This window comes from Diaporthe amygdali (genome assembly GCF_026229845.1).
Source record: "Diaporthe amygdali strain CAA958 chromosome Unknown NODE_6_length_1560011_cov_65_102424, whole genome shotgun sequence".
Classification (NCBI taxonomy): Eukaryota; Fungi; Ascomycota; class Sordariomycetes; order Diaporthales; family Diaporthaceae; genus Diaporthe; species Diaporthe amygdali.
In genome coordinates, this window is record NW_026517026.1 from 814,141 (window position 1) to 838,734 (window position 24,594).

Below are 24,594 nucleotides of genomic sequence, written 5' to 3' on the forward strand. Positions count from 1 at the left end.
TCCAAAGCTACCAGATCTACTTTAAGAGACGAGGTCTTCTTCGTAATTTTCAGGTGAGGTCTCGCGTGACCACCACTGGGAGAAATTCGGCCACAGGTTATGCCCATGGCAGCCTTGAACTCGGCGCGCTCCATATGTCGGGCTGGCGGCGGAGTGGGCTTCCTTAAACCATGAGTACGTGACTTTAAATGCTGTAGCGAGCCTCTGTAGCACTTGAGAACAGATGGTTGGTCTGGTAGATTCGGAGCACATATCTGTTGCTGTCCCCGAATACTTCCAGAGTCCTGCAGTGTGACTTTATAATTTTTGTGTGTTCCAATGAAAATTTTAATTTTTTATTAATATTCTTCGCTTTTGATTTTCGGGCAGAGAAGTATATCAGATACTCTGTCTGGAATTGATGCTTCCGTGCGTGGAAGAAATGAGAATGTCGCTTCGAGGGAATTTAGGAGAATCTGCTTGCCTCAACCTAGGCAGCTAGAATACTTGATCGCAGAAGGATGACGAAATGCTCCACTTCTATTCCTTTCCCATTTTGGAATTTTCGAATTTAAGGTAATAGAATGATCGCATAGCTCAAGTCCTCTCAAAATGCCTTGGTAGCCCTCGACATTCCATCCAACCACTCATATAGAGCCCAGGCCCCCGGATCCGGCAACTCCTGCCCCTGTGCCTCCGCAACATATGTGGCTCGTCCAAACTTGGCTTTGAGGTACTTCGTCGCCTCGGCCTTCTCCTTCGCGACGCCCACAGCCCGGTGGAAATCCTTCGACCGCGCAAACTCGTCAGCAAAGGGAAGCAAAACATCCATCACTGTACGATCCCCCTCTCTCGCACCGGTGTGGGTCTTAAGAGATGTAACAGCTTGTTCAAGGGCTGTTGCAAACTTCTCAGAAACTTGGAGTGAGGAGTTTGAGTTGATGGACTGCTCCTTGAGAGCGGAAGCGAAGGCTGACAGGAGGATTCCTAGGATGGCACCTAGGGTACCGCCCATGTCGTCTACTGCGTCCGTTGTCGCGTTGAGGAAATCTAGCACTGAACCCTTACCCACTCCATTATTGTTGAGAATTTTTATTACAGCTGTTTGAGATTGTTAGGTTTAGACTGAGTCGACTTCAATACCCGGAATATTTCGGGTATACTTACACTCAGAGACTCCTTTCACGGCTTCACCGCAGTCGCCGTCTCCCACTACGCGCAATGATATTAGTGTATGGAATCCAAATTGGTTCAAAATAGTAAAAACTCACTTATCATATCCCATTTCGTCAAGTTAGGCTCTGCAGCAATTGCAGCCTCGCACGCTGACCGGATCACAGTGTCCAGTAACTTGGGATCCACTATTCATCAAATCAGCTTCACCCAGACTCCGAAAATTTGCAGCCCGCACTTACATATAATGTCTGCACCATCATTTGACTTGATCGTCCCTTTGTTTTGATGTGTAGGGTCCTGTTTGACCACGCTCTGATGCGGCTTAGGAGCGGTCAGGTTTGGCCATCCAACAGCAGTTGTAGGTGCATCTAGGAGTTCCAAAAGCTCGTCTACTGAAGTACCTGACCCTCTTGAGGCGGCAGAGAGGTTACAAAGTGATATGGAAAATCCGGGTGCATTGAGAGATGTCTCGAAAATGCCAGTGAGTGTCCTGACGGGCTTGATGTCCCATTTTGATGCTGAGGGGGGTGTTTTTGTTAATTACCGTGTTTGGGATCTGAAATTTAGTGATTTTTCTTATGGATATACTCACCAAGTTGTGTCGTTGTCTCATCCGTGAGAGCCCCAAGTTCCAAGTTCGACATGCCACCGTAGTTGTTGATTACAAGCACGGTCGAGTCGCCTTTCTCGAATGTGACAAAGTACCGTTCCTTATCCTCTGGGTCACAAAGAAGCTTGAGACAGTACTGAATAAGCTCTTCGACTGAAGGGAATGGCGAGAGTCTTTGAGCACCCTGTTTTGAAATCTCATCGTCAGCCAAATCGGGACTTCAGGGCTGCCTCAGCCATGGAGATTCGACCTACAGGCTCATTGTGAATACCAGCACCCACGATAGCAACGTCTTTAGGGATTGCCTCATTACCCTGACGACCTGGAACATGACAGTGATCTAGAGCAGATCCAATCGAGACGACTTCGGAGTTAACACTTCTTCCCAGTTTCACGGTTCTCTCGAAATCATAGTTTCTAGCAGCTGCAGCACCCGTGATCTTCATGGCTACAGAGTCAATTTTGTCAGAAAGTATCCTCAAATCTTTGTGTCACTATAATCAAACTTACGAACAATGTGCCCCGGCATTCCTCTTCTTCCCACAGCACCACATCGACTCCTCCCAATGCTAACATCATCCGCCAAATGAATCATAGCCACTTTCTTCGACAGACCCAGAGCCTTGGCTCTCTCAGCCGCAAGTCCAAAGTGAAGCTTGTCACCGGTATAATTAGTGATCATCAGTATATGACCTTGCTCAGACGGAGTAGCCTCGATCGCAGCCAGGACCTGTTTGGTGCTCGGCGAGGCAAAGATGTCACCGCAGGCTGCACCAGAAAGCGCGCCACTGCCAACATAGCCCGACCATCCTGGCTCGTGACCTGAGCCGCCGCCACTGATGATTGAGACGGCGGAAGGGTTGTGGTGCGGGTCATAGACTACGCGTTCCGACTCTATCAGGGCGAGATGGGGATTAGAGGCTGTCAATGCGCGGAGGTAACGGGGGACCAGAGTGTTTGCTGCGGTTTCGGGGAAGAAGTGCTTGTCCGACATGGTGACGAGATTGTGAAGCTTTAAGGTATATCGCCGGAAGGGAGTAGCTAATACGGGTTGAACCAGGCAGGCATTGCCGGAAGGCAAGTTATGGAGGGATGAGACTTGAAATTTATTGGAAAGCCGTATAGCGGAGCTTCTCAGTGAAAGATTTCTACGTTCATACCTGTGGCGTCTAAAGTCTAAATCGCATTCTGCCGGACAGTGTCACCCTAATCCTATCATCGTGACGAAGGTTGGTTGCAATGTTGGGTGGAGAGCCCATAAAACACTCGAGACGAAACCTGCAAATTTGAGAGTGTTCGTTCACCCCAGTGGAGTTAGCCGGCGAGCAGCACCTTACAAACTACCATGAATGCAGTGTTGAAAATCGTGTGCATTGACCGCGTCTCGAGGTCAACACACGCAAATTGCTCCACCGGCACAGCTTCCCGACTACTATGAGCAGCACGAGCCATGAAACTCAATTATTGGTACCAAAAGACCGACCCATGGATTTAGAAGAACATACTGTACTTTTCGGCCGCCATATTAGAGTCGAACGCATTTGACGAACCCCAGCGAACTTTGAGTTGACCTTGAGATACCGATCACAGCAAGCCAAAACCGGACGTTTTGAGCGCAATCCGGCATACCTCCAAGTCTGCTTATCACTCCCGCACTCGCACAATCATGACTGATTTTCGTATTGCTATCGGCGGAGACGACGCCGGCTTCGCATATAAGGAAACTCTCATCAAGGACCTGAACGCCGATGAGCGAGTAAGCGAGGTCATCGACGTCGGCCCCAATTCAGCGTCAGACAAGACGGCGTATCCCCATTTCGCAATCGCAGCTGCTGAGATGGTCGCACAGGGAAAGGCAGACCGCGCTCGTAAGGACTTTCCACTCCCATACACTTCTCTGAAACAAATCATGGGAAACCTGCGTATTTGTATTTGGTGGGCCGTTCATTGACGGTGAACGATTGATAGTCTTAATATGCGGAACTGGCCTAGGTGTCGCCATTTCCGCCAACAAGGTCAAGGGCATTCGGGCTGTCACCGCCCACGACAGCTTCAGCGTGGAGAGGTCGGTACTCAGCAACGATTCGCAGGTTCTCTGTCTAGGTGCTAGGGTTATCGGGATCGAGCTGGCTAGGAGGCTGGCTAAGGAGTGGTTGGGATATACCTTCGACCCGGTGAGTTCGATCATGCCCGACTCCCTCATACGACGAGTAGACTAACTGTGTCCAGACGTCTGCTTCTGCAGCAAAGGTGCAGTGCATTATAGATTATGACAACAAGAACAATGCACCAGCGGTGGCCACAGCTTAGAAGGCTAGAGTGGATATAAGTACTAAAAGCAGGGCAGACAGGGGCCAAGGTCAACAGTCTGAACAACCTGGTTGTCTAATGAACCGTAAAACTATCCAAGTACCCCAAAGCCTCGCGTAACTTATCCACGCCCTAATATGAATGGCCGTTGTTACCAATTCGTGTTCCACAAAGCTCGGTCTCGATTATCTGTAATAGTTCCGTGTCAAATGGATGTTGTCATAAATGGCTTTCTAAGTCGGGTGTCTGCAGAGGTGAATTCTTAGGACAAAAAGAAACTAAGAATTTAATCATGACACATCATGTTTGTTTCAGAGTCAAATGAGAGATTCGCGGCAGCCTGCTAGATCAGAGTTCCGTCTGAGGTGCTATCTAGGTGTCTTGTGATGGGGTCGTAGACATTCCTCCCCGTCAGGAGGATTCAAATCCGCGATACTTTATGCTTGGATTCCGTCGCTACACTTCATAGTCTGGGAGAAGACTTAGAGGAATAGATAGGAGTTCTAGATCTCCCTTCTCCGTCCCTAATCTACTCAGACATAGTAATTCTGCTTGAGGTTACGGGACAATGATGTGTACACTGGCTTGCTGCCGGATTATATAGTCGTCATTTGGAACAGCTTCACCCAAGTCCAATCCCAGATGCTGAATACTGATTGTAATGACGGAGGCTGCTATTGCATCTGATTTGAGTCGATGCGCAGGGAAACCTCGTCGTAAGCTTTCAAAGAGTATCATATTATTCTTCAGTCATGCTTGATGGTTTACCGACACATTGTACAACATAAATTTAGGTATCGTGGCCTTCAGAAACGTACACACAACCGTGTCATGTTTGTACTACAGTCTGAACGTCCTGCCGATTGCTGTCAAGTGGCCGCGAGACGCGGTCAAAATTTTACAGCGGTTCGCCTTGCTTTGCCAGGGGGAGTTGAGGGGAAGTGGACCCAGGCTCTAATGGGACTCCGGATTTTCCCCAGCTCGCCAGAGCAGACCCACTGAATCCCCGCAGCCTACTGCATGGCTTTGCTCACAGTGGACATTACCATGCACTGCATGCGTAAGACCGCCGCGACTCAGGACGCGAGCTCAGGCACCCTTTTTTCGAACAGGGCGTTCACCCTCGAGCCGCGTGGTGTCCTCGTTCGTTGCATCCCGTGCGTCCTGTCCGCTTTACCGGGCCCGAACCACCGCTGGTGATTGCCGAGTGCTACCTGCAGGATGCAAGGCCTGGAGAATTCTGGGATCAAGAAACGGACCCGCAAGCCTCGTGGGAAGGGATTGAGAACGGCGACTGGCTGGTGAGTGCAATGTAACATCACCTATTGTCCCTGCGTAGCTTCGAGAAGTCTAGTCTACCGAAGCGCGTCAACGACTATGTTCCTTCGTTTCATGTGATGACTGTGCTGAACGAAGGCATCAAGCTGACTTATAAAGCCTAACATGCCGGAAGAGACACAAAAAATGTGATGAGCAGCGGCCGGTGTGTGGGCCTTGTTCCATATCTAGCAGGGAGTGTCTCTATGCTAGTGTTGGGACACGCTCCAGCACTGGTTCCAATGGACTCGCTCAGCCGGCGCAAAGAAGGCCATCAACGGGAACAAGCCACCGTCGGATCTTGCCTGGTCGACATGAAGCCATAGTCACGGATGATGGCTCGCCTAGCTTAACGCACACTACAGCCTCACTCGATGGAGTGTCCTTGCAGTCTGACCGAGCACAACATGTGTCTCCAGCACACGTACATGCCGGCCTTGAGGAGCCTGGCAATGAGTCAACCACCACTGGACTTGAAGAACTCGGAGGACATGTGAGCTTTGACGACGCCAGCCACATCCCAAATGTCTACAACACCCCAGACACCATAATCTCTGAGTTCCTCACTACCAATCTTGCATCAACACGATGGCTCGACTTATTGGCGACGGACGCCGCCCAGGCAGATAAAGGCTTTTCTTTGCCACCAACAAGGCATCCAACTCCAATACCAGGCGATCTCAACTTTGAATACAGTGCTGCCCACCTAGACCTGCGGGAATCAAACGCAACTGTGTCACAGGTCCAGGTCCAGGCACCGGCACAGACAGGGCTAATTGAATCGAGAAGTATCGAGCTTACGAGACTGACCCAGGTCGTCCAAGATGGGGTTGCAAGTATCGCGAATGAACGACACGCATGGCAGCTCGAGTTGAATATATGTCTCCAAGACCACGAAGCCGAGCTGTTTCGCATGTTCACTGAGCGTGCTGCACAGTGGCTGGATCTGTTCGACCCTTTAAAGCATTTTTCCACGCACGCGACGAGGCTGGCAGTACGTCTAGATACAAGCAGACCGTTTCTATCTACAATGAAAGGCATTTTCTTTCTAACCTTGGTCCTTGAAATAATTAGTTACGCAATCTGGGCCTCATGAAAGCCATCCTAGCCCTGACATCCCGTCACGCCATAGCTCGGACCGCCCAAGCAACGACATCCCCAGGCAACATGCAGCTAGAAGCCAACATCCCGATTCAATACTACTACGAAGCCCTTCACTATATTCAACAAGCCCTCCAGTACACCTCCTACACCCGTTCCGAGGAGCTTCTAGCTACCGTGATAATAATATCTACCTACGAAATGCTCGATGATTCTAACAGTAATTGGAAGCGCCACCTCAAGGGCGTCTTTTGGATCCAGCGCTCGCAGGATGTCAACGGCGCCTCCGGAGGCCTAAGGCAGGCCGTCTGGTGGGCGTGGTTGAGACAGGATATGTGGGCTGCATTTAGAGAGCGGAGGGCTTGTTTCAGTTTCTGGAAGCCTCTCAAAGACGTGGAAGAGTTGGGACAGGACGAGCTGGCCGATAGGGTGGTCTATTTGTTGTCTCAGGCAGTGAACTACTGTGCGCATTCTACGTCGGCGTCGATGACCGTGACTGACAAGATTCACTTGGGTGAGGCGCTGCTAGCCGCGCTGGAACGGTGGAAGAGCTTCCTTGGTCCCGAATACTGCCCACTTCCCAGCCGACCCGCTCGCGCTGGATCTGTCTTCAAGCCAATCTGGATCCACCCACCACCATTCGCGGTGGCCATGCAGGTTTATCACTTCGCCCGGATTCTCGTCACGCTGCACCTCCCAGCCGTTGGTGCCGCTGGGTTTCAAGGTTACCTGAAGACGCAACGGGTACTGTCAGAGGCAGTGGATGGAATATGTGGTATTGCATTGGAGCTGAGGGACGAGGGCTGCCAGATCCTCTCGGCGCAGTGTCTCTTCGGGGCTGGACTCTGCACACAGGATGAGGGAAAGAGGGAGGTTATCCTGGACCTGATTGGGCATTGTGAAGGGCGGACTGGGTGGCCTATGGCCGGTTTAATTGAGGACTTGAGGGGGGAGTGGGCAAAGGTGGGCTGATGCGTCTTTGAAATGAGTATTTATAATGACTGACATTGCTATGTTAACTGCATACATATGCAGATGATGGTGTCATATTTTAGAGCTCCACATGACATGGACATCAAATGCGATGTTATTGATGCTTTACTCGGACAATATCTACGCGGTCAATACCATGATATCCACATTAAACGCTTTCCCTATTCGAACGTTCCTGCCTTGCAACTAAGGCACGTGTGTCCCTAATGGGGCTCTAGAGTATGCCTACCTGTGGACAAAGGCGGAACTGTGGAGAAAGGACTATCCAGTCTCTTGAGAGACAATCGCCGCCTCGGTCCCCTTTGATAAGCACTGCGTAGACCGCTGTCAGTCTTTCATGTCTCGGCTCAAGCTCTGTGTAGGGGTGGCCAAGTTCTGAGAGGAATTCCCGAGACTCACCTCCGGGACAACTTCTCTGCTTGCTCAGCGCATGTCGAAAGGGGAGGTAAATATCTACTTGCAATGCTTGGTCGTCGACTACTCTGAAAGTCGGAATAAGCGAAGCCTCCAGCTCCAGGTCAGCCATGATTGTTTCACATGAGGTATGAAGACAAGGGGAGGATGTCAGAGGTCGATAAGATCAAGTGTTTCTGTTGATAATTCATAGTAAAAAGTTGAACTTCACGGCGCGTGAACTCTCTTCATATCATAGCCTGTTCCCAGACAGCAAGGCTATTTACTCTTTCGGTCCTACGGGCGCATATGTACTTCTCATATAATTTATCTTGCAAATTAATACTTTGCTAAGTGATGATAGGAGAATTGGTATCCAGCATTCTCCCCAGGCAACACACAAGGACGCTGCATTGCTCTCCAGAAATCAAAGTCCACCACGGTTGGCAGAAGTCTGCTTTCTCTACCATAAGTCCGCCGTATTCTGGCTACTTGAAATGAAATGGTTTATTCAGATGTATCTACTCATAAAGAGTTGTATTTGCTAGGCTTGCGAACAGCGCTTGAAAGTTGAGACCATGTGTACGGCACTTAGGCTTTGCGACGTCCTCTAGCTCTGGACAAGACGAGGCAGACCTCTCCAAGAGCATCAAATAGTCAGCAGCATACAATAAATGTGACGGAACTGAATGAAATTTGTTTTTCGCGATGACTCTGCGCGACAACCCCACGGTACCTGTAATGACATGACGTTCAAGCCTGGTGGAGTGTCTGCAGGCCAGTGCCACCGAACAAGAGTCGAGCCTGTCAAAGAGCACCACGGGCTTCCTTTTAGTACATCTGCTGCTTCTTATGTAGTCCAATAGAAAGGGAAATTGTAAATGAATCAGCTGCGCTGCTGCGTTGGTGTTCAAAATTGGCAACGGCTGATCAAGCACATCAGGTGACCCTGGCAATCGATAAGTAGATGCTAAGTGTCTTTTTTGCCATCAGTTCTTTGTGAAGAAGCATCAAAATAAATTCAAACAAGAAGGCCTAAGTGAATGCATATGTAGTGTCTTCTTCTTCTGCTGTAGCTGCGCCTTGTGGGATGTCATTATGATGCTTCAAACACATGCATATGACGAGACAGAAGTCTTGTGCACTGGCTGATACCTTGGGAAATTTTTAGGTGAGAATCGATAATCAACTACATTTACTCGCAATCGACAAGTTCATCCCAGGAAAAACGTCTTTGCTGGTGCACAATAGAAACAGAAGTAAATCTTCACCTGTCAAGCAAAAGGGGGTTTCCACAGTGGTTCGATACTGTGCACATATGTCGAACGACAGGCAAAATTCGTGCTAGGTTGTGAGCGAATAAGCTACTGGGGATTATGACCGAATTCCCCGCTATGGATGAAATGAAGCGACTGGGCAGATATGATGGGTACTAGATATCACCTGATTTGCCTATTCTGGCGCATCCTTCGACGCGACGTGTGCAGGCCACTGACCAACACGTACAATTGTGGTTTAGCGCGCTCAAAATCCGAATACTGGGGACCCGAACACGAATACGCTCCACTCTCACTCTGTATTGATTGACCTCAGTCCCTACTTTCTATAACTCCCTTCGTTTGTCTACGAATGGATCGCTTTTTTTTCTTTGTGAATGTCAATCAATGTTCTCGAATCATTTGGGATCCATTGGTCATCCAAAATGGGGTCGAAACATCTCGCCCTCGATTTCCCCGGAACAATATCACTGAATGGTGCCTTGTGGCTCGCAGTGTATGGGTTGCTGCTAGCCATCGCGCTCAATGTTCTACGCCAACTCCTTCCTCGAAACAAATCAGAGCCTCCCGTGGTTTTCCATTGGTTCCCATTCATCGGAAGTGCAATTTCATATGGAACTGACCCCTGCAAATTCTATCAACAATGTCGAAAACAGGTACGTTTTGTGCTATCTGAAGCAGCTGCAGATCTATACTAACCCGTATGCTACAAAGCATGGCGACATTTTCACCTTCATCTTGTTAGGGAAGAAGATGACTGTCTACCTCGGACTTGAAGGGAATGAATTCATTCTCAACGGAAAGCTCGAAAACCTCAATGCCGAAGAGATTTACTCCCCCCTTACTACCCCGGTTTTCGGTCGGGACATCATCTACGACTGCCCAAACGCGAAGCTGATGGAGCAAAAGAAATTCGTCAAATTTGGACTCACACAACATGCTTTGGAAACATATTGCCCATTGATTGAAAAGGAGGTCGTGGATTTTGTCAAAGCTTCTCCTGCCTTCAAAGGTCGTTCCGGAACCGTTGATATACCAAGCACCATGGCGGAGATCACCATATTCACCGCGAGCCGAACCCTCCAAGGAGCAGATGTACGGAAGAAGTTGACTGGAGAGTTTGCAGAGCTCTATAACGACCTTGACTTGGGCTTCAGACCTCTCAACTTTCTGCTGCCATGGGCACCTCTACCAAACAACAAACGACGAGACGCCGCGAGAATCAAAATGGAGGCTGTCTACAAGGACATAATCAACGAACGCCGAAGATCTACCCACAAAGCTGAGGACAAGGAGCCCGACATGATCTGGCACTTGATGAGCTGCGCCTACAAGAACGGACAACCGGTTCCCGACGAGGAGATAGCTGGCATGATGATTACGCTTCTGATGGCAGGGCAGCACTCGTCGTCTTCCAGCAGCTCATGGATTATGCTTCGCCTGGCCTCGCGTCCCGACATTGTGGAAGAGCTCTACCAGGAGCAGGTTCAAAACCTTGGCTACGACGGGTCCCAACCATTTCAGTACTCGGACATCGACAAACTCCCTCTGCTTCAAAATGTCATCAAGGAGACACTGCGGGTTCACTCCTCCATCCACTCCATCATGCGAAAGGTTATGAAGCCGTTGGCAGTACCAAAAACAGACTACGTTGTCACACCGGACCATGTCATGGTGGCTTCGCCCATAGTCTCGCACATGAGCGAGGAAAACTTCCCCAATGCACATGTCTGGGACCCGCACCGTTGGGAAACCCGAGTGGAGGAGGTAGACACAGATGAAGGCATGGTTGACTATGGCTATGGGGCGGTGAGCAAGGGAATCAAAAGCCCGTACTTGCCGTTTGGCGTGGGACGGCACCGTTGCATTGGCGAAAAATTCGCCTATGTCAATCTATGCACCATCATTGGTACCTTTGTCCGGAACTTCAAGTTCAGCACTCTTGACGGCAAGTGCCATGTCCCGCCAACGGATTACGCGTCGCTCTTCTCCCGGCCGGAGGCTCCCGCGGCGATTCGCTGGGAGCGACGATTCCCGTGACGGACTCCCGTTTAGGGGTTATTTCCTGCACGACTGCAGGCTATGAACGAGTTCCAGATTAATGTGTTGTTATGTTTGAGATGCCAGAAATAGATCATAGTACTAATAATAGACTGAACTTGCTGATAGATTTATTCTGTCGTTTCGTATTCGATTCAGTGCAGCTGATCATCATTTACTTCGAAACGCACAGAAACTGTCTACCCTACAAAGTCATATCTAATGCGCCATCTCGGCTCTCGTCACCGCCAGGACTTCTGTCTCAATCTACTACACACCTAACGCCCCGTTCATTAAGTACTGCAGCTACCACATGTGTCTTCCTAATTCGTACTACACTACGACTACACAAGCCGCCAAAGGGACCAATACCACCCAGTAGAGCCAGAATCTCGGCGGGCCTGCCGATGACAAGTCTATTGAATCGTAAAAGTTGAAGAGGGTAATAGCTAGGGTGAACTGTTCAAGGCCCAGTGAATATATAGAACGACGGTTGCACGCAACGTGGGATGAACTCTTCACTGAAAGATGGTGCCTCACCTTTTCAAGCCTTGCGCCAATCATAAGCGCCATAGAAGAATATTGACTGTGGAACTGAGGAATGACTGTAGCATATTGACGTATCCGATGGACACACTCTCGCCCTCAAAGGTTGTACTTGGTCGGGTACGACCATAAATATTAAATACGTAGCTGGTTCTTATTACAATATATCAGACCTCAATCATCTTTCTCTTCGTCATCTCCCAAGCCGTTTCCCATGATCACTAGTACATATTGCCCATCGAGCTGCGGTAGACCCTCAGCGCTGATGGTATTTGCAGACCAGCTCAGTTTCTGCTTCTCTAGAGCCGAAAATCTCTCCGTTGAGGTGGCGTTCAGGGCACGCCTTGCAACAATGAGCTGTTGTGGCTTTCGATCAGGTGCTTTGGCGGCGAGCATTTCTGTGTTGACTGGAATGGAATTTTCGTTTCAGTGATTGTTGTCTCTAAAGATATCTCCGACAGGAGTTTGCATACTTACAAGGGAAGCTGACAGTGGCCGACAGGCCGCTGGATGATGTTGCTGTCGTATTGATGACCCAGGAAAAGGAATCTGTAGCATGATTGTCAGTTAAATCTTCATACAGACATGTGGCCATTCCCTGAGCAAAACTCACTGAGAGGCATGGTATTTTCTGGCAATGCAGCCTGATCGACTCCGTTGGGAATATCGACATTTAAAGCGAACGGTGCCGCTGCAGCCACACTGAACCGCAGGCCATCAACAAATTCCGCCTCTTGAATGCCAGCTCCTCCAGTGACGTTGACCGTCCGTGTAGCGCCCTGTCCGTATTGAACAAATATGTTGGAGTTATCTACAGACTTGCGGCCCAGCAGCATGTATTCACCGTCTAATGATGTCAGCTTGATTATCCGGGTCTTGTTTTCCGACCTAAGAGAAAATTAGCCACTCTGTCCTCTGCAGTGCTTCAGACCGACGTACACGTGGACATTTCTTTGGTTCTCTGAGATCACCCAGGCCTTGCCGTCGGGTGCTAGTTTGCCAACGAAAGTATTGGAAACGTCGAAGCCTTCCTTTTGTAGGGCAACGGGGTCGTATGGCAGTTCAATCTTAGCAATGAGGTCTTGAGCCGTCTCGTTCATCTTGACGATCCAACTGTACGTTGAGAGGCTGGTGAACCCTTCTCCGGAAGATCCTTTGACAAAGTTCCCTGGCAGGGGTGAGGTATTGTTTGTGACAACAAGTGTTCGGTTGGTGGGAGAGAACAAGTCGAGGGCAAGACCATCTTTGAAATCTTGGTCTGTTCGAGCCATCTGTGTTTCGCAGGATTAGCATTATTGACGCGCATATAGCACCCTTTGCGAAGACATAGCTGAAAAGCACTGCTTGGTAGACCAACCTGACCGAGGACTTGAATAGTGTCCCCGAAGTTTGCCAAAGGATCATCTTGAGCTTGCGCGGACCAAGTGAAGATGCCTAGAATGAGGCAGACGACGAGGTACACACGATATAGATTCGGGTAGGCCATGGAGATTGATGATAAAAATGCGTCGGCCCGAGCTGAAGGTTGATGTTGCGATGTTGTATTGCTCACACAAAAACCACATCAACGGGCCGGGTCTCAACTTTAATGAATCTCCTCTACAAAATGAGGAGTTCTGCATTTCAGCCTAGTCGTACATTCCGAGACAGATGATAGCTTCATCTTCCACTAGCCACAGCATGCAGTTCTCCAGGCACGCCAAATTGAGGTGTGCTAGGGAGGCGTTCTGCCCACAGGGGTAATTTGGCCATCTTGGTTTCAACCACCACGGCGATGGTGTGCACAGACTGCTGACACATGACAGGTCCTTCAACCTGGCGAAGCTTAATTATGTGCAATAGGCGACCGTCTGATGAGTTCGAGTCTGGGGAACTGGTGTCCCTTGAAAAGGAAGAACAAATTGCCGAACTAGTCGTCTGAGGTCCCTAAAGATAGATTTTGGTCAGGGAGCGTGCGGCACGGATCACGGAAATCGTCTCGTCGCGGACAGAAATGAACCGTGCAGATCCTGAGTAGCTTGGAAACAAAGCTTAGGCTAACTTGACACATCCACGCTCCCACATATTTTGAGCTGACTAGGTTGTCGTTGGCAGGGGACCCCAGTCAACGAATCATGTAAGTCGTAGCGCACCGCACCGCGCGGTAGAGGAGAGAGATACAGGAGGCAGAACTCCTTGATCAATGCCATCGGAGACTTTGCATTCTCCCTAGACCCTTACACCAAAACCTGAAGCTTCCTACGGAAACATCAAATCTTCTTAGATCCTCTAATCTGTGGCACCAGACCACCGTCGTTGATCCTTCATAGAGGATGAAGTCACATACTCGACGAAGGCGTCCTCCCCCTCCTCTTGACCTTCGAGATACCTACGACGAAGGCATCGAGCAAGTCGATAGAGTAACGCCGACTTTCCAGACACCGACGCCTGTACAGGCACTTACACCCGTCCGAGCATCGACACCCGTCCGCGCATCGACAACCGTCCGGACAACTGCGACGCCTACACAAATACTGCAAACAAGAACAACCACCACGACTTCCACAAGCCCAACGATCACAGTCACTAGCAGTCGGTACGTGATTCTTGAAGAACAAGGCTGGGTCCCCTGATGCTAAGAGAACATGTGCTTTGCCAGACTACTCACCCAAACACCAAGTCCAACTGTCACGGCGACAGCTTTCATCAGTGCCCAAGCTCCGACCCAAACAGTCACAGTCACAGCAGGTTTGGAGTCAGTGACCTTGGGCAACGGCAGCTCAACATCCACCAGCACAGCAGAGACAGCTGTAGCCACCAAAGGAGCACAAAATGGCCTTGTGCTCTCGTCCACGGCGGTGGGAGTCATTTCTGGCTTCGGGGCTCTGGCAGCGGTCTCAGTTGTGACATCACTCGGCATTGTTCTGCTGAAGCGACGGCGGAAGTTAGAGAAGACCTAGAAACCATAGATTCAAGTACAAAGGCCACGTCAGCATTGGACCTAGAGCATAGATTTAGACACTTGGCTAATCAATTCCACGCCAATTTCAACCTTATAAAGACGAGGTTCCTATCGAACAAATCAAGTTGTGCCATAAGGAGTTCCCCAGAAGCTTGAGCGTGAATTTCCGCGTATTCGGGAGCTCGCAATGGGGGAGGCGGCTGCCAAATTGACTCTACAGCTTCGTCTGTGCCCGATTTAGAACGGAACCAGATGTGTTCGGGATCTCATCCGTAGCGCTGTTCTAGCTGAACGTTAAGTTTTAGCTTCAACGAGTCAGCGCCGTCAAGCAAACATGAGCAGACTCATCCTCAAACAGTTGCTGGCTCGATATCTCGGCGGCAACGGCGATGTCTCGTATTTCCGAACACCCGAGGTCATAATAGTTAGCTACTTTAGCTCCCAGCTTATCTAGCCCTGCGTGCAAACAAGAATACTGAGAGACAGTACCCGCCCGCTGTATGTTTCACATGCTTCTCTGCGAAGTGTTGATGAAACAACAAGGAAACGGCAGGGGTAGGCCGGCAGTGGACACGAGCAGAAGAGATAAAGCCTTGTGTTGTTCGATAATCTAATTATATCATGATACCTACTGCTCTGATTAGCTCTCCATGAATAATGGTGTCTAAGGTTCAATACCCAGCCATGGCCTCCAGATAGTGAAAGCCAGCTCGAGTCCCCGACGGGAGTCTGCGCCCATCGTGCTGCTATCGACCAAGTAGCAACTACTCTCCACTCGTCATGATAACGACCAACGACAGGCCTGCCGACCGCCGGCGGTTCACGACTCTCGAAGGGTGGCGCGAAGTTGGTCGTGGTGTATACCTCGCCGCAGGGTCGACCGTCTCATCCGTAGCATTCGAACCGAACCAAGTTCCACGATATGACTCAGAATGGGGGCGATTCGATGACAATGAGTCTATCAAGACAAGACTATCCAGGCCGGAGGAGCAGAGACGGGCTTCCTCTCTGGCCCCGAGCAGCCTTAGGAGATTCTCTTCGCGGTCTCTTGCCAACCCTTTCATCTCCCCCGAGGAAGTGGAAGAGGAACAATCATTTGCTGGCAGCAATCCACAGGATGAGATCGTCGAGGCTGAGCAACGGCCACGTTCAGAACAACCGTTCCATATCTTCAGCAAGAAACAAAAATGGGTAGTCGTCGCTATCATCGGAGTTGCTGGTCTCTTTTCGGGCTTGTCATCAAACATCTACTTCCCATCTTTGGATGCTATTGCCCAAGTAAAGTGTTCCCTACAATGAACACCCATGAGCCAACGTTTTAGTACAACTAACATCATCTTCAGGACCTTCGTGTCAGTCTCACAGATGTATCGTTAACCATCACCTCCTACCTCGTCATCCAGGGCATCTCTCCGCTTTTTTGGGGTCCACTGTCTGATACACTGGGGCGGAGACCAATCTACATCGCCTCATTCTCTGTTTACATTCTTGCCAATATCATCCTCAGCTTCTCACCCAACTTCCCCGTCCTGTTAGTTGCCCGTGGTCTCCAGTCTGCAGGGAGTGCCTCAACTGTTAGCATTGGTACGTATCCGCGAGGAAGAGGTAATACCTATCATCTTAGCTGACTGAAAACTTGGGAGATAGGCAATGGGGTCATTCAAGACATTGCTACACCATTAGAGAGGGGCAGCTTCATCGGTTTCTACCAGGCCAGTAGGTTTCTCTTTAACACCACTAGATGTTTAAACGGACACTAGGTCACTAATTTCTACAGTCCGAAACTTCAGTATTGCCGTTGGGCCGGTTATAGGGGGACTTCTGGCCAACTTTCTTGGATTCCGGTGAGCAATTCAACCACAACCCAGTCCTTTGTCTCGTGACTGGAACTCGCTGACAATAACTGCGCGATAGCTCTATCTTCGTCTTTCTCACCATCCTCTCCGGCCTGGTCTTGATCATGCTTCTCATCTACTTGCCCGAGACGCTCCGTACGATCGCTGGCAACGGCTCATTGAGGCTCTCAGGTGTCTATCAACCACTCATTCGCAGAATTTTGAAGGAGCCTAAGTACATGGAAGACCCGGGAGAGAAACCAGAAGTTGAAAAGGTCACTTTGAAGACTTTTATAGCGCCCCTGAAGCTGCTTGCGCAGAAGGACATTTTGGCCCTCTTGGTATCGGGTGGAATGGTGTACACCATATGGAGCATGGTAGTGGCGAGCACGACAGGCATTTTTAAAGAGCGATTCGTGTTGAACGAGCTCATGCTGGGCCTGGCATTCCTTCCTAACGGTGAGTTGTGCCGCGGACCCGAGCGTCGTTGATCCACTTCACGCCGAACTGGGCAGCAAATCTGACATTTATTGTTACGCAGGCTTCGGTACCATCGTGGGCTCCTACATCGCCGGTAAGCTGATGACACGAGACTTCATCCGCTACGAACAGCAATACCTTGAGACCCACCCGGGCGCCCCGGCTCCATCTAAGTCAAAGAAGTCTTTGGCCCCCGACTTTCCCATGTACGTAATGAACCATCCATTCGGCCCGCGATCAACGCGATCATTCTGCGGCAACGACCTTTCCCCCCTTCTCCAAAATTTATACATCACCTACTCGATAGTAACCTCAATTTTGCAATAGTGAACACGCCAGGCTTGGCTATATGCCCTGGATTACTCTTATTTTTGTCATTTCCACGGCGATATACGGCTTCACAGTCTTGCCCACCGACTTGCTTCCACCCCAGGCTGCACACCCAGCCTGGATTGCCTTACCGCTCTTCCTCCAATTTCTGATAGCCGCGACGTCCAATGCCGTGTTCGCTATTAATACAACACTTGTGTCTGATCTCTGCCCAGGCAAGGGAGCGAGTTCTACAGCTATTAACAATCTGATGAGATGCAGCATGGCGGCAGTCGGTGTTGGAGTAGTGGAGTCGATGCTTGCACTTGTGGGCCGCGCTGGGACATTCGTGGCGCTGGCGTTTCTTGTGCTATCTATGTCCGTATTAAACGCTGTAGAGTGGTATTGGGGGATGCAATGGAGGAACGAAAGGGAGATGAAGAAGAACATAGAGAAAGTATAGAGGTTTGCTGGAGAAAGACATAGAAAGAGTATAGACATTTGCTAGATTTGGGCCATTCGCCTATGCTACTTCTATACAACCGTCACCGTGGTTGCTTTGACTCACAGAATCGATGTTTCCAGCATTCTTGTAAACTACTCCTTTTTTTCTCCAGTCGTATTTTCCTCGCTCACACTTGCACCTGGCGTCACCTGATCCACTGGACTATCTCTAACATGCATTCCTTCCAAAATGTGGTTGGGAACCACCGCGCCCTCCTCTCGATGGTCATAATTAGTATCCTTGATATGATAGACACCGAGGTAGTAAAAGCTACATATGCCGATGAGGTAGAACAATAGGATACCGCCTGCCTCAGCAATAAATGGGATTTTTATGGAATCTAGGCCAAAGCAGATAGCCTCTCCAGCACCCAGAACCCCACGAAATACGCCAACGTAATGTGTGAGCTTTTGCGGGGAGTTGGTGATTGCGCCGATCCAGTAGTATACGATATTGTGCCAGAGTTGCTAAGTGAATCGCAATTAACTTCTGCTAATGTGAATTATCGTGTAGTAAACTCCTTACAGAAAATACCCAATTGAGCATAAATAGGATGAATATCCAGCCGAACCTGGGCTCGTCCCAATCCGTAGGATCCGTGGGCAGCGAGCTTCTGTCGTAATTACGAGTACGGATCTGTTACTCAAGTTAGCCCAAGCCGGCAATCGAGTTAAATGCAGCCAGAAGCAGGACTCGATGGAAACTTCTTACCATTTCCCACACCCAGGCCGCCACGAGAGGAATAGAAACAGCTGTCAGACCAATGAGCCCGCGCTTCCGACGGTCCCAGGTCTCCTGGTCTAGGATCCACCGCAGTGCCCATCCAGCGGGAATCTGAAGACAAACGGAAACAAAAGATAGTAATGAGCGAGTTCTCAGGTTGTTCAAATGGGCTAGATAAGACCTTGTCAGCGAAATGTGCACATGGCGCAAATAGGATACTACAAACCGTTCACCGAGCCACTGTAAACCAGAAAGCCTTCTGCTGGAAAGAAAGCAGGCACCATCATCAAAAGTACCGGATCCGTGAAGATCATCAGATTTGACTTCAGTTCTTCCCAAGCCCCTCGAGCAGGATGAACAGCAACCACAGAGCCATCATCTCGCCTCAACTCCTGCGGACGAAGCAGAAGCAGGCCACAAAGCCCACCGAGAATCATGATTACAATGAAAGCGATATATACTGATCGAGGTACGCCCGCGACTGTGGTGGAGTTCCTGTTGATAATGACCGGTATAATACCGCCAATGACAGACCCAAGCGCCTGCATGTTCATCAGCATAGTAGCGAAGGAGCCCTTTTCCCGTTCTTCGGGGTACGCAGTCGAAACATAGCCAGCCGTTATGAACACCATACCGGCACCGATGCCAATAATCGGCCCCGCTGCGTATGGGTAGCCCTTCCGGCCTGTCTCGTCATAGTACCAGAGCGAGCCAACGTACACGACGTACGTCTGCACACCGATGCACATTGTGATTCCCGGTCCGAGTTTGTTGAGGATGCTTCCGCCGAATGAGGACGAGAAGAACCAGACAGAACAAAGAGTGGCGTTAACGACCTGGACAACCTGGGCCGAGTCAGGCTTCCCACCGCCGGCACCCAATAGGTTCAACGCGATATACATGCCTGCTGATGCGCCGACACAGATGCCGCTAATTATGTTTTGGACCCAGGGGCTGCGATACCGCAGTTGTGGGAGGTTCAATATGCCCATAGTGACTGTGGGATGAAGGTTGGTGAGGCTTGGTGGAGGATATGGGGGTAAAGTGACAAATGGAGACAAACTTCGGAGCAGATGGGGTTGAAGTGACAAACTGGGCTGGACATCGTGGCATTAAAGACGAATTGCGCTCGAATAGCATTATGATGCTTCTCATCGATGCTCATAAGCAGTATCAGCTATAGGTCTTCCGCTCCTATCGACTCCTATCTTGATGACCCCTACGCCGACTTTTGAGCATTATAAGCCATGATCTACATCGGTGACTGGGCTTAAAGTGGAGAGTACTGAATATCACTGGTCTCCTCGGGCTTGCAGTATCAATTCGGACCGCACTCTTACCGGCTTGCATGATAGGGTGGTATCGAGTCTTACTGGACCCCTCAATTGGCTATCAATATTGATACCATTGGCCCTGTAGCCTTGGCAATGCTGTGTGATGCTGATCTAGGACGGGGTCTAGCGGTAATATGAGACCGCTCAAAAAGCTGCTATCGTCTCAATTTGCCTGGAGTGAATAGCACACCCATCTCTTATCTACACTTAATTGTAATACCGTTCACTGGAGGGCCCTCAAAATTATGTCTCCTAAAATGACGGACCGGGAGAAGTACCCAGAGCTTTTCCTCCCAGATGCTAACATCGATCGTCGAACATGTGGACGTATTATGCCAATGGAGGTCCTGAGCCTGGGGCTGTCCAGGACGGGCACTACATGTGAGAATCCCCACAGAAGGACTCGACTTCGTCGTAGACTAAGAATTGACTGTTGGCAGCGCTTCGCCAAGCCTTGATGATTCTCGGACACAGCGAAGTATATCACGGCTTCCGACAGTTCAATAATGTCAGCGAATGCGCTTTCTGGGTCGAGGGTTTCAAGGCGAAGTATGACCCAGCATCTGGCCGGAAACCGTTCGGCCGTGAGGAATTTGATCAGTTGCTTGGGCATTGTTCCGCCGCTTGTGATACACCCGCCAATGCATTTGGTCCTGAGCTGATTGCTGCGTATCCAGGTGGGTCCACCTTACAGGAGCCACAGGAGCCCAGCTGGTAAAGATTGGATAACTCATGTCATTCATCAGATGCAAAAGTCATTTTAGTGGACAGAGATATCTCCAGTTGGATGAGGAGCTTCGAAGATACTATCATTAAGTGGTTCTTCGAGAACAGGCTGCTGCGGCTGCTCTCCTTCCTGAGAGCCCCCCAAGTCGCAGAGATCGACGACATGATGATTGCCTGGCTGAAGTACGTATTCAAAGCCAGCAATCGGGAAGAGTTTCGGGAAAATGCACGAGCGGTTTACATTGACCACTACAAGACCATACGAGAAGTGACGCCTCCCGAGAGGTTACTCAACTTCAGGCTTGTCCAAGGTTGGGAGCCACTATGCGAGTTCTTGGGGAAGCCGGTTCCGGATGTCCCTTTCCCGCACAGCAACGACACTCAGGCGTACCATGACCAGCTTGAGGTCGTGACGAGGAGGGCGACCTCCCTGATGCTGCGTAGGGCAGCCCCAGTCTTGGTAGGTGTGGCTTTCGCAGTTGGGGCTGTTTTGTTCAAATACAGGGTGAACAAGCTCTAGTGATTTATTGTTTGATTCGAGGCTACTATATACTACCTGCACAGAGATGACTAGATAAATCCAAATTTCCTGAAAAGTTTAATAGATGTGGTACTGTAATTCTGATTCTAGTCGATGTTTCAATCAGCTCATTTCTCTCGCGTCACAATACTTCACTGTTGATGTGCTCGATTGGATGAAAGGAGCGTGGTAGAAGGAAGCCGCGCCGTGAGTGAGCAGGGAGACAGACCTACAAGTGTAGAGTCGGCGGCGTGATACTAACGATGAGGAATTAGAAGTTGCTCTGAGGCCCTGCCGCAGAAGGATCCTTATGATTAAACCACAGTTTGCCAAGCTAGGATTAACATATTTTTGGTGGTTTATAGCAGAATGCAATTGCTCGGCTATTATGATCAGAGTGGTCATCTAAATTGATTTGCCATCTCATCTTATCACTAAAAGCTGTACAAAGAATAGAGAACCTAACCGACTGTCTCTCTAATTTACGAGCGATATCAAGCATTCACTAATGCTTCGCTCCTGGTTGCGTCGTACCTCAGCCATTCTAGCAACGTTTCCGTTTACTCGTCGGCTTCGATATCGACAGTGGTCTTAGTCCATTGGCGAGCCGGGACCTTGCGCCTGAACAGGATGTCGATTTCACGGTAAGATCTGCCCTTCATCTCAGGCAGGAAGAAGAACGCCAAGACGAAACAGACGAAGCCAGTGCCACCCCAGACATAACCACACTTGCCACCGAGGTTGGCCTCCTACATTACATGTCAGTCATTGTTCAACTCAAAACTCAGAGGGAGAAGGATCTTACATCAGGGTTGAGCATATAACTTGCGAGGAAGATGCAAGGAATGTTGACGAGGTAGTATGCACCGCGACCAACTCCCGTTGTCAAAGGCCTGAGGCGGACGGAGGATGTCTCTCCGATAATGACCCATGAGGCGGGCGCAGGTCCCAAAGTGAACAAGACGGAGACGATGAGACCCAGGGAGGCCTGCGCCAGCGAAGCTGCTTTCGACGCGACGACGGAGCCTGCAATACCAAGGGCGATGAGGAAGCCCACGTTGATGAGGGAACCCCATACGTAGATGGTACGTCTGCCGAGGTACGAGGTGAGGATCCAGGAGAGCATGACGAAGATCATCTGGAGGGCTGAGGTGATGAGACCCAGGGCGAAGGCGGTGTTGGTGTCCATACCAGCCTCTGCGGTTGATTTAGCATGTACACTTCACCGAGGATGGGCAGTGAGAGAATAACTTACGCTCAAAGAAGTAGACGGCCTGGTTGGCAATCAGGTTGCCTGTCAAATTCTGTGCCGCGTATACACCACACACAATGGCAGTACGGTACAGGTCAGTGCCCTTGAACAGTTCCACCAGGTTGGGCTCCTTGATTGTCTTCTCGAGGTCGACGGTACGGCGCATCATGGCGACAGCCTCGCTGGTGTTCAATCTCGTCTTGCGTCCCAAGCGCCTAACTGACTTCTCTGCTTCTTCGAGACGTCCCTTGCGGACCAGCCACCAGGGTGACTCGGGCGCGAGGAAGAGGAGGATAGCAAGAGGGGTGGGGAACAGCCATTGGAGCGCAATAGGAATTCTGGATCATTGGTTAGCAGAGGATTGCCACTGGAGCGGAAGAATATTTACCTGTACGCGATATCCTCATTGAAATTGTTGTAATGATAGGTGACGCCACCTACGATGATGGAACCAATGGCCCAGAACATTTGCAGCATCTGAGTGGCAGGAGCTCGCAGCTGGATGGGTGTGATCTCGCTGCAGTATGCTGGGGCATTGGCGATGAAGATGCCCCATGGGATACCCTCGAGGAGCTGTGCCACGAACATGACCGGAAGCGAGTTGGCGAAGTAGAAAATAAAGATGAAGCCGTTCAAGAACATGAGGCCGGTTATGGTCGCCCAACGGTATCCGATTCTGCTGGTAAGGGGGCCAGCCAGGAGGACACCGATGATTGCACCAAGCGGCCCAGCCATCTGGAGCGCAGATTGCCAGCTGGCCGCGATGATCATCTTTTGCTTCTCGGGGCTGTATATACCGTAGTTGTCCGCGAACCTAGGTAGGGCAATGAAGTTACCCATGAGGAAGACACAGTAGGACTCCATGATCTGAAAACCAACATGATGTTAGCAGTAGTTCCCCATCGAGAGGGATCGAGGGTTGTCTGACAATAGTGCAGGACATGATAAACGCCCAAAGGGCAGCCATAGGGTACTCCTTGACGGCCTGGATCACACCCGACTTCTGCTCCGCGACCTCTGCCTCCATGGCAGCCGCCTTGTAGGCCTCGAGTTTCGCCTCATTGTCGAGATTGTAGGAGTCCTCGACGTGAGAGATGCCCTTCTCGGTGATGATGTCGTCGCCGCCGCCGGGCTTCTTGGTGTCGATGGGCTCACTCATGTTGGCTGATGTGGGCCGCGATGGCAATGTGTGGGGAAGCTGGGGGAATCTGGGGAAAGATGGGGGAAAGATTGAGGGACAAGGACGACCTCCACCTTTTAAAAGAAAACAGGGGCACACGTTTGTTGCATTGTAGGATTCGACTGTCGCGTAACATTCCATCAATCATAGTACCTTAGCTCGTATGTCGGTCTTATGCCGGTCCGAGGGCCCCGTGACCTCTGATTGTCCATGACCTCGTTTGTCCTCTGCCCCTGCTGGGTCCCTGCTGGGCGAGGCTTCGTTAGCAGCGGTCAGTTCCACCGGAATCGTCGCTAGCGCGTTGCAAGTGGCTGACTCTTATTAAAGGCCTCGGTGATTTCTGCGACAAAGGACAGCCTGCCCCAGGAGAGCAGCCTATCAGGACCTCGATCGCAAAGCTTTGTTCCAACGCCTACCCCATCCCCGCAACGCCAGATCTAGATTAGTCCGGGCGCCCCGAAGCTAGTCCCCAGGTTCTCCAACATCTCTGGAGCATCTCCACCACCAGTTCTGCGCTAACCGTGTCAGATCTCGCCGCCTGATATACCGAGGAAGCGGGATTGCAGGTCGGCCGGAAGGCAACCAACAGTTTAGCTGATTCCCATATAAGCGAAGATTTGGGATCCTTACTACGCGCGTGTCACGCGAGATTTGAGTGGTGCGCTTACCCGCTTGTAACGCATCAAAATAGCCCCCATCTGTGAGCAGGATCAAATCCAGAACAGCCAACGCGCTTAAATGATATCTTATGCATAACCGTGCGAGTTCTTTGGAGTCAATGATATGGTTCTTGAGCAATTGAAGAAAATATTTGGGGTGGGTTGCATGGCAGACGCGTTGTCATGGATGGTACGCGAACGTTGCAAGACCCTTTCCCCCCAGTGCAACCATACTGGGCCTCTTCAATCACCGCTTATTCTTCAACCCCAATTTCGAGGTCAGAAGTTCCAGACATGTAGGGGCCGAGTACAAACCTTCATGCCATTGGTCCTGCTATAACTTTAGGTTCTCCGGTATCCGAGGGGCACTGTCTGTGCTCCACGTCTA

At 50.3% G+C, this 24,594-nt stretch overlaps 10 protein-coding genes across 10 annotated transcripts; 6 read left to right on the forward strand and 4 right to left on the reverse strand.

The window, feature by feature from the left end:
- Nucleotides 1-586: 586 nt before the first annotated feature.
- Nucleotides 587-2,759, reverse strand: J7T55_000996 (uncharacterized protein; the record flags this gene model as incomplete). The annotated part of the gene is made up of 7 exons (XM_053140268.1): nucleotides 587-1,080; nucleotides 1,147-1,191; nucleotides 1,251-1,340; nucleotides 1,395-1,673; nucleotides 1,748-1,949; nucleotides 2,020-2,213; nucleotides 2,276-2,759. The coding sequence occupies 7 exons, from the start codon at nucleotides 2,757-2,759 to the stop codon at nucleotides 587-589; spliced, it is 1,788 nt and encodes a 595-aa protein (XP_052996644.1).
- A 672-nt stretch (nucleotides 2,760-3,431) lies between these two features.
- Nucleotides 3,432-4,075, forward strand: J7T55_000997 (ribose 5-phosphate isomerase; the record flags this gene model as incomplete). Its single annotated transcript, XM_053140269.1, has 3 exons — nucleotides 3,432-3,687; nucleotides 3,758-3,939; nucleotides 3,995-4,075. 3 exons carry the CDS (start codon nucleotides 3,432-3,434, stop codon nucleotides 4,073-4,075), a joined length of 519 nt encoding a protein of 172 aa, XP_052996645.1.
- Nucleotides 4,076-5,122: 1,047 nt separating this feature from the next.
- Nucleotides 5,123-7,465, forward strand: J7T55_000998 (uncharacterized protein; the record flags this gene model as incomplete). The annotated part of the gene is made up of 4 exons (XM_053140270.1): nucleotides 5,123-5,218; nucleotides 5,296-5,376; nucleotides 5,784-6,386; nucleotides 6,467-7,465. 4 exons carry the CDS (start codon nucleotides 5,123-5,125, stop codon nucleotides 7,463-7,465), a joined length of 1,779 nt encoding a protein of 592 aa, XP_052996646.1.
- Nucleotides 7,466-9,581: 2,116 nt separating this feature from the next.
- J7T55_000999 (cytochrome P450) lies at nucleotides 9,582-11,196 on the forward strand (the record flags this gene model as incomplete). Its single annotated transcript, XM_053140272.1, has 2 exons — nucleotides 9,582-9,812; nucleotides 9,871-11,196. 2 exons carry the CDS (start codon nucleotides 9,582-9,584, stop codon nucleotides 11,194-11,196), a joined length of 1,557 nt encoding a protein of 518 aa, XP_052996647.1.
- Nucleotides 11,197-11,916: 720 nt separating this feature from the next.
- J7T55_001000 (uncharacterized protein) lies at nucleotides 11,917-13,405 on the reverse strand (the record flags this gene model as incomplete). The annotated part of the gene is made up of 6 exons (XM_053140273.1): nucleotides 11,917-12,149; nucleotides 12,220-12,291; nucleotides 12,356-12,630; nucleotides 12,682-13,013; nucleotides 13,100-13,260; nucleotides 13,381-13,405. The coding sequence occupies 6 exons, from the start codon at nucleotides 13,403-13,405 to the stop codon at nucleotides 11,917-11,919; spliced, it is 1,098 nt and encodes a 365-aa protein (XP_052996648.1).
- Nucleotides 13,406-14,054: 649 nt separating this feature from the next.
- On the forward strand, nucleotides 14,055-14,681 carry J7T55_001001 (uncharacterized protein; the record flags this gene model as incomplete). The annotated part of the gene is made up of 2 exons (XM_053140274.1): nucleotides 14,055-14,317; nucleotides 14,381-14,681. 2 exons carry the CDS (start codon nucleotides 14,055-14,057, stop codon nucleotides 14,679-14,681), a joined length of 564 nt encoding a protein of 187 aa, XP_052996649.1.
- A 782-nt stretch (nucleotides 14,682-15,463) lies between these two features.
- J7T55_001002 (uncharacterized protein) lies at nucleotides 15,464-17,770 on the forward strand (the record flags this gene model as incomplete). The annotated part of the gene is made up of 7 exons (XM_053140275.1): nucleotides 15,464-15,961; nucleotides 16,027-16,267; nucleotides 16,331-16,399; nucleotides 16,461-16,527; nucleotides 16,598-16,977; nucleotides 17,060-17,204; nucleotides 17,326-17,770. The coding sequence occupies 7 exons, from the start codon at nucleotides 15,464-15,466 to the stop codon at nucleotides 17,768-17,770; spliced, it is 1,845 nt and encodes a 614-aa protein (XP_052996650.1).
- A 134-nt stretch (nucleotides 17,771-17,904) lies between these two features.
- On the reverse strand, nucleotides 17,905-19,527 carry J7T55_001003 (uncharacterized protein; the record flags this gene model as incomplete). Its single annotated transcript, XM_053140276.1, has 4 exons — nucleotides 17,905-18,279; nucleotides 18,338-18,448; nucleotides 18,524-18,705; nucleotides 18,762-19,527. The coding sequence occupies 4 exons, from the start codon at nucleotides 19,525-19,527 to the stop codon at nucleotides 17,905-17,907; spliced, it is 1,434 nt and encodes a 477-aa protein (XP_052996651.1).
- A 599-nt stretch (nucleotides 19,528-20,126) lies between these two features.
- Nucleotides 20,127-21,115, forward strand: J7T55_001004 (uncharacterized protein; the record flags this gene model as incomplete). The annotated part of the gene is made up of 3 exons (XM_053140277.1): nucleotides 20,127-20,250; nucleotides 20,310-20,546; nucleotides 20,616-21,115. The coding sequence occupies 3 exons, from the start codon at nucleotides 20,127-20,129 to the stop codon at nucleotides 21,113-21,115; spliced, it is 861 nt and encodes a 286-aa protein (XP_052996652.1).
- A 560-nt stretch (nucleotides 21,116-21,675) lies between these two features.
- On the reverse strand, nucleotides 21,676-23,526 carry J7T55_001005 (maltose permease mal61; the record flags this gene model as incomplete). The annotated part of the gene is made up of 5 exons (XM_053140278.1): nucleotides 21,676-21,864; nucleotides 21,921-22,312; nucleotides 22,371-22,705; nucleotides 22,756-23,234; nucleotides 23,296-23,526. The coding sequence occupies 5 exons, from the start codon at nucleotides 23,524-23,526 to the stop codon at nucleotides 21,676-21,678; spliced, it is 1,626 nt and encodes a 541-aa protein (XP_052996653.1).
- Between the last annotated feature and the right edge of the window lie 1,068 nt (nucleotides 23,527-24,594).